General features: G+C 51.0%; 1 protein-coding gene across 1 annotated transcript; it reads left to right on the top strand.

The window, feature by feature from the left end:
• Positions 1-6,416: 6,416 nt before the first annotated feature.
• On the top strand, positions 6,417-8,950 carry Gja4 (gap junction protein, alpha 4). The gene is made up of 2 exons (NM_021654.2): positions 6,417-6,476; positions 7,421-8,950. Exon 2 carries the CDS (start codon positions 7,438-7,440, stop codon positions 8,437-8,439), a length of 1,002 nt encoding a protein of 333 aa, NP_067686.1. The 5' UTR covers positions 6,417-6,476; positions 7,421-7,437; the 3' UTR covers positions 8,440-8,950.
• The last annotated feature ends 2,108 nt before the right edge of the window (positions 8,951-11,058 follow it).

The following is an 11,058-nucleotide window of genomic DNA, read 5'->3' as shown; positions in this document are numbered from 1 at the left end:
CTCTTCCCTTCTCTGAGGCTTGAGGAGTCACAGCAGGCATCCTGCAGCCCGGCCACAGTTGAAAATGCCACTCGGTAGTCTCCAAGTCTGAGTGTACTACACATGGTCACCACACCCTACAGCCCCAGACAAACAAGGGGACTTTTTGTCCTCATTCTAGAACACAGCCCGGTGTTGTACGTGGACTGACTTTGTGTTATCCACCCCTTCCCGGCCCCCAAAACATATATTGAAATCCTACCCTCAGTGTGACGGTATATTAGGTAGTGGACCTTCAGAAGATGTTTGGGTCATGAGGGTAAAGCCCTTTCAAATGGGATTAGTGCCCTTATAAAAAGAGATGGTGGAGTGGGACTCAGCACGATGTCACCCACCTAAACTCCCAGCACTTGAGAGGCTGAGCTAGGAGGATCATCAGTCTGAGAGCAGTCTGGTCTACACAAGGAGACTCAAAAATACAAACAGAAACAAAAGGCTGTGGGAGGGGTTGAAGAATCCTCAGTCGGCAGAGGCTTGCCCTGCATACAAGAAGCCTTGGGCTGAATCTCCCACACCCACAAAGTGAGTATAAGGGTACACACCCTTAATGCTAGTATTCAATAGGAGGAGCTAGTCCAAGGCTATCCTTGGCTATATATGGAGTTCGAAGCCAGCATGTCCACATAAGGCTGTTGGGGGCAGGGAGGAGAAGGAAGGGGAGGAGCTGAAGGGAGGGAAAGAGGAGTAGAGGAGAGGAAAGGTTTTTGGTTGGTTTTGGTTTTTGGTTTTTTGTTTTTTTTTTTAAGGATCTTTCTGTCATGTGAAATGTCAGGTGTCCTTTGCCAAGAGCCTGGCCCTACTGCATGACGATGGATCTCTGGCTTCCAGACCATCATGGAAGGAACATTTTGGTTTAAGTCACTGAGGCTCAGGTATTCTGTTGACAGCAGCCTGGCGGTGTAGGTAAGACACCCCCTCACTTCCCACTCCTGACCCTGGAGGTTGGCCGAAGAGGAACTGAGAATCACAGAAACATTGGGCAGTTGCATTCCCCAATGCAACAGATGCATTGCAGCAGCTGCAGATGGGAAGGGGAGGAACCGTGGAGCCTCCAAAACCCTCACAGAGCACCCTGGCATGGACTGGCCCTGAGCTGTGCAGACATTGTTAGGCCCTCTCCTCCCTTGGTTACTCACTGCCGGGAATGACCCTAGGACAGCAGAAGCAGACCTTGCTACCAGCTGACCTGCCACCCGATGGGACTCCCCGCAGTTCAAGTGGGCAGTGTCTGCCTGGGTCACCCGCATAGTTTATATTCCAACGCATCCTGGTGGAGGACATGCTGCAAAGCCAAAAGGGAGACCACGAGTTCCTCTGTCCCAAACTGTCTAAAGTCCTCTCTGACAGGGCCTGACAGTGTCCGCCCCACCCAACAATTTACCTTTCACCTTCTTCAACTTCGCTTCAATCACCTGTCCCAGCCACACGGACCTCCTCACTGCCCCTCAGGGAGGAAACACCAAGACACACCCCTGCCTGGGGAACTTGAAACCCAGGCTCTCTGCACCTGGAATGCCTAGGCAACCACGGGACATCCTTCTTCCTTACAGGCTCAGCATCCATGGCAACTGCTTGGTGCAAATTTCTCTCACCTTTTTTTTTTTTTTTAAAGATTTATTTATTATACATGAGTACACTGTAGCTGTCCTCAGACACACCAGAAGTGGGCATCAGATCTCATTACAGATGGTTGTGAGCCACCATATGGTTGCTGGGATTTGAACTCAGGACCTCTGGAAGAGCAGTCAGTGCTCTTAACCGCTGAGCCATCTCTCCAGCCCTTCTCTCACCTTCTATCAGAACTTGAAACTGGATGTTCTGTGCTCTCAGCCCCACCCCACCCCACCCCCACCCCCACCCCCACCCCCCGCATGCGCCATGTATGAATTCCTTTTTTTTTTTTTGGTGTTTTGTTTTTTGTTGTATTGTCTTTTCTGTCTTCCCACTGCTATGCAGTAAAATCCAGGAGGATTCTCTTGCTGTGTTCTCTTGTGTCTGAATGGTGTTACAGCCTCAGAGAGGACTCAGTAAGCTTATGCTGAATAGGTAACTTGAAGTCCTGCTTTGTGCTGCTTGCCTGCCCTTAAGACTCCCCAGTGTAATGGGGCAGGGGAAGAAAAAAAAAAAAACAAAGGAAGGCGTTCAATGATACCACTTCCACCTGGCAAGATACAAAGTTCTGGACATCTGTTGCATAGTAACGAGAGTATATTGGATACATGTTGAAGTTAACTTGGTTGAGACGGCAGGTTTTGTGGCGACAGGGGTGTGTGTGTGTGTGTGTGTGTGTGTGTGTGTGTGTGTGTAAAATGAGGCCCTCCTATACACACTCTGCCTCTGTGTTAAAGGTTCTGCTAAGCTGACTGACTGGAACTGTAATTATGGAGAGCAGAAATGTTGGAGTCAAATTATCTTAGGTTATCTTTAACCACCCCCAAAGCCATGGATCATCCACTGTGCATTTGACCCAATGTCCTTGTGACAGTTAGGTAATAGCATTGGAATACACAGACTGCTAGCATCCATCAACCCAAGGGCTAAGAGAATCCCAATCGCATTGGAGGCCGGCAGTAGGGACCTCCTGCTTGCCAAGAGTCAGTATATGATATTTTTACCCATGTATTCTTTTTTTTTCTTTTTTTTTTTAAAGATTTAGTTATTTATCTTACATATATGAGCACTGTCGCTGTCTTCAAATGCACCAGAAGAGGGCATCAGATCCCATTTCAGAGGGTTGTGAGCCACCGTGTGGTTGTTGGGAATTGAACTCAGGACCTCTGGAAAAACAATCTGTGCTTTTAACCACTGAGTTAGCTCTCCAGCCCTTTTCTTATAAAGTTTTATTTATTTTATTTATATGAGTACACTGTCGCTGTCTTCAGACACTCCAGAAGAGGGCATCAGATCCCATTACAGATGGCTATGAGCCACCATGTAGTTGCTAGGAATTGAACTCAGGACCTCCACTGAGCCATCTCTTCAGCCCCTCTACCGTCCATAATTCTTAAAACACTTTGTTCTGTTATTTCTTTTCTTTTTTTTTTCTTTTTTTCGGAGCTGGGGACCGAACCCAGGGCCTCGAGCTTGCTAGGCAAGCACTCTACCACTGAGCTAAATCCCCAACCCCTGTTCTGTTATTTAAAAAAACAAACAAAAAACAAACAAAAAAAAAACTTCATAAAGCTGTTGCCATGTTGAAACATGATGTTTGGGGTAGCTTAAATATGTGTTCACTCATATTTGGCTCCAGACACAAGAACTATGTTTTGATTGAGACAAGATCTTGTATAGTCTAGGTTAGCCCATGACTGGCAATCCTCGTGAATGCTTGGACTACTGGTCTATGCTATCAAACCATGAGTGTGTGTGTGTGTGTGTGTGTGTGTGTGTGTGTACATATATACCTATATAATGCATATATTATAATTATACATTAAATTATGAGTTATAAATATATATTTACATATCATATGTTATTACATCTAAAAAGCTTTAAACAATGAATTGCAGGGCAGAGGCATATCTAACCCAGTGGAGGCCAGCAAAAGGAGTTCTGGGAAAGAAGACATCTCAGCAAAGACCCGAGGGACTGGAGGTGTCACATGTGAGGGTGCTCCAAGAAGACAACACCATGCACAAAGGCACATGCACACAGACACCACATAATTAGAATAACTGGATGGGTCTTGTGACAGACTGCTAAGGCCACAGGCAGTGGCCAAGGCCTGGAAAGTAAAAAATTCAGGCCTTGTCCTGAAGACAGGAAGGGCCATAGCAGGGTTTGAAACAGGACAACCGTATGGCAAGGTTTCTACAAAAAGTACGGAGGCTGAGTGGAACAACGGCCTAGGAGACCATCTGGGATCGCTGAGATGGTGGCAGGCTGAACAGCTCAGGACGAAAGGGGATGCAGAGTGAAGATTCAGGGCCATTTTTCCTCAGAATAGTTGACTTTTGAAGATTGCGACTGGTCGGCCCCTACCCCTTTTTCCTCTATGACACCGGATCTCCAAGTTCATAAGGAAGGGGTTGGTGATGGGTTAGGGCAACAGTGACTTCATCCCGTAGTCCTCAGTGAGCTCCCTGCCCCACCCCCCACTTCCCTGGGAACTTGATGGGAGCAAAACCTTCAAAAGGATCTGGGCCCAACCTCGAAAGCAGCTCAGCAGAGCGGCTACTGGAGCAGACACTGTTCCCACGCCCTCAAGGGTCAGAACTAAGTGGGTGCAGTTGTCCCCATTGGAATTCCAGGAGGCTCTGTTCAGCCTGGCTAGGCCGAGAGAGAGAGAGAGAGAGAGAGAGAGAGAGAGAGAGAGAGAGAGTGAGTGAGTTAGTTAGTTCTGAAAGGGAAAGCCAGCTCAGCCTGGTCCTCAGGCAGCAACCCTGCTGGTCTGCGGTCTGAGCCACAGGCTGCCCCATCCCAGGAGGCCCTGGGAGAGCAGGGAGGGAATCCTGGTGAGATTTGCACCAGCCTTAGGCCAAATTCCCACCTGCCACATCCTTACCCTTAGCTGCCCTAGACCCTGCCAATCCTAGGCCCCGACCTCCCTTAGCTTTTTTGCCCTCTCCTGGAACAGGGCAGGTCCTTTCTGCCAGGTTTTGTGATGTTTTTGTTTGGTCAGTAGGTTGGTCATACTAGCAACAGTAAAGACGGAAACCTGGTGCCTGCACGAGCTAGGCATGGGTTCCACTACTGAACTACACCATCAGATTTCTTCCTTTCAACATTTTGAGACAAGAGTCATGCTAAATTGCTGACGGTCCTTCAACACCCCCCCCCCCATATCTCTCTCTCTCTCTCTCTCTCTCTCTCTCTCTCTCTCTCTCTCTCTCTCTCTCCCTGACAAGGTCTCATGTATCCCAGACTAACCTCAAACTCACTATGGAGAAGATAGCCTTGAACTTCTGACCCTCTTGCCACCTCTCCCCCTCCCCCTCCCCCTCCCCCCGAGGTTCCAGCCGTGTGCCACCACACCTGATTTATATATTGAGGTTAGAACCTAATGCTCTATGAGTCCTGGGCAAGTACTCTACCAATTGAGCTACATCCCCAGCCCCACAGCATTGATATAGTTAATATATTGACATAATTAATATATTAATATTGATAGTGTTAATCCCTCTGCTGCAGCCTCCCAGATAACTAGGATTACAGGCTGCCTATACCACCATGCCCGTGTATTTGTGTTTTGTGGGGTCGTTTGTTTTACAGGTTCCCACCATGCATCCCTGGTTGGCCTGAAACTCTTGCTCCACCTATGGCAACAGGGTTTACATCTCATTGACTTCAGGTACTTACTCAAACCTTTAGGACCAGTACAGCAAGCACACTGGGTGCTTTGGCTGGCCCTGCACAGCAGGTATCTTTCTCTCCCTATTCGGTAGGGTAAGGGCAGAGGAGGCAACAGAAGGCTCTGACAAGCCTGATGGCTGAGTATCCAAGCCTCTTCTGGGTGTTTTCACCAGCACCGGCACCGGCACCGGTACCAGCACCAAACCTGGCAGCTCCAAGGTAATGGTGCTGTTCTGCACCGCCTGGCTTTCTCAGCCCCTAACTATACCCCGTAATGCCCTGGTTCTACCACAAGGGACCCCACACATTTACACTTTTACAGCTACCTACCCACGGGCTTACCCTGCTCAGCTTTTGCACCTAGTAAGGAGGAGGGTAGGAAACCAGGTTTATTGCAGCTTTTCTAGCTGCAGGCTGGTCCTCAATCTCAGGCTCTTCCTTCACAGTGAAGCCTGAATGAATGACAGGGCTCTGCCAGCCTCCAAATTCCCTCGGAAGATCTCTCCTCTCTTTTAGAGGCCCCGGCTGGAGTCCAAGCTAAGGATAGGAGCTTCCCTCCTCTCCCATTCTCAGATCAGCGGACTCTAGGGAGTTCCTAAGTGACGTCTGATGGGATAGCCGGTCCAGGATTGGTGAAGTAGAAACCCCTAGATCCACCGGATTCTAGGAAGGGAGAAGTCTCACCCCTCTCCAATGTGGGTCCCGTGTCCTAATAAACTGGGCACACAGTCTCGCTTCTTACCCCACTCACTCTTCACAGCCTCCAGACCAGGTGCCAGATCTGTCAGCTCTCGCTAAAAAAAAGAAAAAGAAAAAAACAAAAAACGTTTTCAAATCCTGTTGCCGATATAGGGAGGGCACTGGACCTGGAGGGGTGCAATCTGGGATTCCGGAGGGGTCAGAGACTCAAGGCTTCCATCTCCCGCAACCTAAGAAGCACAATCTGGGCGGGTCCTGGGAGTCTGGCCCTCCCAGTCTCCGCCTCCCTGCTCCCCAGAGCCCTCTGGCTGGCGTTTCCTGCCCTAAACCCGCAGCTGCGCGCTATTTAAGGCGTCCTGCGGGAGGCGCGGTCCTGCAGGATTCCCGCAGGCGCAGCTTCGGCCACGGTCGTCCCCTCTACCTGGGCCAGCCGGGCAAGCAGGCGGTGAGTTCGGGGAGCCGGGAAAAAAACGTTCACTCCAATGCGGGGGTTGCTGAGGCTTGCTTGCCCTGGGGCGCCAGACACAACTGAAGTCATCAGCGGTGCTCACCTACCCTGCCTTTAGCCAGGCTCTTGTGCTTAGCTCCCTTCCCTCCTTTTTCACTGAACCCTTAAGGAAAGACTGAGACGCCGGAAGATTACTAATCCAAATTCCCAGGTGGCGAGAAGAAAGCAATATTTGAATGGAGGTCTGGTAGTACCTGCTTTAATTCTAGGAAAAGCACCCCCACACACATCACCACATTTTCACACACACCATAAAAGGTTCTGTTGGGACCTCCACCCAGCCATGGCCATTCCTTTCAAGGGTCTAGAGTAGCTGCAGCAGCTTTGGAGGGGACATGAGCTAGGCTAGGACCAGGTGTAGTCACTAAAATCGCAGGTGGTCCCTTTTGTAGGCAGGTGGACCAAATGCCTTGGGCTTCTAAGCCCCTCACCCCCATCGTCCCTCACCCCATCGTCCCTCACCCCCAGCCCCACAGGCAAGTGCAAAGATTAAAATGAGGCCCTCAGATTTCAAATGAGGCGAGGGAGGTGGGAACAGGGACCCCCTGATAACCTGAAGAGGACATCTCTTCCCCACCCCTGTTGTCTTGGGGTAGCCAGCCTCGAACAAAAGGGAGGAAGGGCATGGCACAACTGTGTGACCTTGGATAAGTTCCTCAACTGTTCTGTTTCCATAGGAACCTCTCTATTCAATCCAGATTTCTTTGGGCTGTGGTCACCCTGGGGCACTGGCCTGTGAAAGAGAGCACAACGTGTGACTAGACAGGGACCCTAGACAGGCACTGGCAGACCTCCCATGGGCCTACGTCTAGGAGGAGCTGAGAAAGGCATTGTGCTCCCCCCTGCTTGCTGATGATTCTCTGACCCCTGTCTCCCTGCAGAGAGAGGCCCCGGAAACATGGGTGACTGGGGCTTCCTGGAGAAGCTGCTAGACCAGGTCCAGGAGCACTCGACCGTGGTGGGCAAGATCTGGTTAACGGTGCTCTTCATCTTCCGAATCCTCATCCTGGGCCTGGCTGGTGAGTCGGTGTGGGGCGACGAGCAGTCTGATTTCGAATGTAACACAGCCCAGCCAGGCTGCACCAATGTGTGCTATGACCAGGCTTTCCCCATCTCCCACATCCGATACTGGGTGCTGCAGTTCCTCTTCGTGAGCACACCCACCCTGATCTACCTGGGCCACGTCATTTACCTGTCTCGGCGGGAAGAACGGTTGCGGCAGAAAGAGGGAGAGCTTCGGGCACTGCCATCCAAGGACCCTCATGTAGAGCGGGCACTAGCAGCCATAGAACATCAGATGGCCAAGATCTCGGTGGCAGAGGACGGTCGTCTTCGCATTCGAGGGGCGCTCATGGGTACCTACGTGATCAGTGTGCTGTGTAAGAGTGTGCTGGAGGCAGGCTTCCTCTATGGCCAGTGGCGTCTCTACGGCTGGACCATGGAGCCGGTGTTTGTGTGCCAGCGTGCGCCCTGCCCCCACGTCGTGGACTGCTACGTCTCTCGACCCACCGAGAAGACCATCTTCATCATTTTCATGTTGGTGGTAGGGGTCATCTCCTTGGTGCTCAACCTACTGGAGCTGGTGCACCTGTTGTGCCGCTGTGTCAGCCGGGAGATAAAGGCACGGAGGGACCATGACACCCGCCCGGCTCAGGGCAGTGCCTCAGACCCTTACCCTGAACAGGTTTTCTTCTACCTCCCCATGGGCGAGGGACCCTCGTCCCCACCGTGTCCCACCTACAATGGGCTCTCATCCACTGAGCAAAACTGGGCCAATTTGACCACCGAGGAGAGACTGACCTCTACCAGACCTCCCCCATTTGTAAATGCAGCCCCCCAGGGTGGCCAGAAGTCCTCTAGCCGCCCCAACAGCTCTGCATCCAAGAAGCAGTATGTATAGGGCTCTGGGGCTTCTGTCACTCCACAGGCTATCCTGAGGAGTGTGTAGTACCTTGAATGCCTCTCGGGCGGTCCACTCCTCAAAGGCACTTGAGAGACAACTGGGCCTGGAAGGTGGACATTCGCTGGGCAGAAGACCTGATCACAGGTGGTTCTGGAATACCCTGAGCCTTAGTGATGACCAAAGGACACTGGCTTCTTTCCAGAATGTGACCCTACCAGCCTCGGTGACAGCAGGTGGGGTGCTCTTGGCTAAGTGTGCTGTGAACTCTCTGATCCTTTTCGCCTGATGCAGAGGGATCCCGAGCCAAGTCGACTTCAGGTTTCCATCACACCCCACTTCTCCTGGGAGAAGGCACTGATGTAGGCTGCTGGCTCAGCTTCGTCACCAGGACAGACACAGCCTGCCTGCGCTGGATCTGGCCCTTTCCAGGGGAGCTGGTTGGTGTCTTGTTTCCCTCACTCCTAGTTCCACTGTTTATGATCCTAAAATAAACGGGACTCCATCATAAGTCAGGTGTGAACTGATGTCGTCCTGGGTGCCAGGTGGGGAGTCGGGGGAGAGTTATTTTGTGAAGACTTTTTCCTTTCTGGTCTTCCCACAGCCCAGCTCCAGTTAGTGCCCTAAGACCTCAGACTCAAATCCTTCCCTCAACACCAAGTCCTCACAACACTCCCATTTGAAAAACCCCGGGCACTTTCTTTTCACCCTATACCCATATCCCATCCAGTGTCCTGTTAATTGGCTGCCTATTAATCCACCCAGACAGTCCGGTCTCTTCCTACTCTGTCCTATGCCTATCTGGTACCCCAGCCTCCTGACTAAACGTTTTGCTCCCAAGCGTACTTGTCACCAAGGCTGTCATAGTCTAACTAAAATTTGCCCCATGTGTCCTTCCCACCTCACTTTGGGTGCCTGAGAGCTTTTTCATTATTTTATGTCCCGATCATGCTCTCCCTGTAGTCCCCTCCCTCCTCTCAGTCCCCCCTTGATGTCCATTCTCTCCAACCCTTCTCTGAGGAGAAGGGGACCTCCCTCCTCCCCACCAGCCTAGCCTGGCACATCAGGTCTCATCAGGACCAAGCGCATCCTCTCCCGCTGAGGCCAGACAAGGCAGCCCAGCTGGGGAAAGGGATCCAAAGGCAGGCAACAGAGTCCGAGTCAGAGAGCCAGCCTCACCTTACTCAAGAAGGACGTAAGCAAAAGCATGTGGCTGCCTGGCTCACGGGAGTCCAACAAAATCCATCCCACACTTTCCAGCAAGGCCTGGAAGATAACATCCGCTCCCTGGAAGAGAGGTTTAATGAAGTTGAGCGTCCTGACCTTGGGCTCATTCTCTGAAGTTGAGGCGAGAGCTGGGATGAAGCTGGGCCTGGGGAAAGGGATTTGGGACCTAAACTGGCAGCCACACAACACACAAGGGCAAACAAGAGAGAGAGTAGAGCAGTGGGGTGGGACCATGCGCTTTGAGGAAGGGTAGTGTGCATGCAGACTTTGCAGGGAAGAGCTTAGAGGGCTCCATCCCACCTGCCTTTGATTGACAAAGCCCCTGTAACCACATGACCAAAGTGCTGATGAAAAGAGGGACTGAGACAGTATGAGTGCCTCCTCCCACAGTGCTGGACCCTGGAGCTCCAAACTCGAGGTTACTGAGGGCCGTGGGTGAGAATCCCCTCACAGCATTCTTTTGGTTCCTAGTAGGTTTCTGAGCATCCTTCTGCTCTTTTAGGATTCTAGAAGCCTCACCTCCACCCTCTTAGGCCGTGCTTGATCAGTCCTTCCCTTCCCTCTACCGTGTGTGTGTGTGTGTGTGTGTGTGTGTGTGTGTGTGTGTGTGTGTGTGTGTGTGTGTTCATACATGCATTCATACTGAATTCAACCCAAAGATGTCATTTCTATTTGGTTATTTCTGGGAAAGACCCTATTCCCAGATAAGTTTACATTTTGGAGCCCGGGGACTAAGACTTCAGTATGTCATTGAAGGACACAATTTGACTTACACTGATATCCTCCTGATCCCCTCACTGCCAAACAAGGGACCATAAGGCCTGGAGAATGTACTGGCATATGCAAAACTCCGTGGTCCTGAGGGTGTGAAATATGATGTAACTCCGTGGTCCCGAGGATGTGAGGTATGAGGTAACTTTACATCCAACCTTTCCTTTGCCTCCCTCCACCAAGATAGAAGTAAGCTCTCAGAAAGAGCCCTATCTAGGGTTAGGAGACTCGGGTCTGCCTCCCGTCTCTCACACTCACTTGACTATGGTTCTGTCTGTTCTCTAGGCCTCAGTTTACTCACTGTGAAGTGACTGGGTTGTATGAGAAACAGGATAATCGGACACGAGGAACGTTGCACAGAGGGATGTGTCACGGTATCTGGCCTGAAACTCATGAGTGATGTGTTATTTTTTCATGAATCAGAATAGACTCAATGTTATTTTATAAAAAGATAAATTCCAGTCAGTTGGATTCAGCACTGCCTTCCTGGGAAGGCAAGAGAAAGTGCAGGGTTATTTGGAGTACATGTAAACAAATCAGGGGGCCGTGTCGAGCTGGGTGATATCAAAACTTCTTCCTGATCTAACAGTGCTGGCTCACTGGCCACTAGTTTGCTGACCT

Source organism: Rattus norvegicus, chromosome 5 (assembly GCF_036323735.1).
Source record: "Rattus norvegicus strain BN/NHsdMcwi chromosome 5, GRCr8, whole genome shotgun sequence".
NCBI lineage: Eukaryota > Metazoa > Chordata > Mammalia > Rodentia > Muridae > Rattus > Rattus norvegicus.
This window is presented reverse-complemented; position numbering and strand designations above follow the sequence as displayed.

What these genes read in the sequence shown, in the direction of transcription:
- Gja4 (NM_021654.2), top strand. Translation starts at nt 7,438, where the DNA reads ATGGGTGACTGGGGCTTCCTGGAGAAGCTGCTAGACCAGGTCCAGGAG.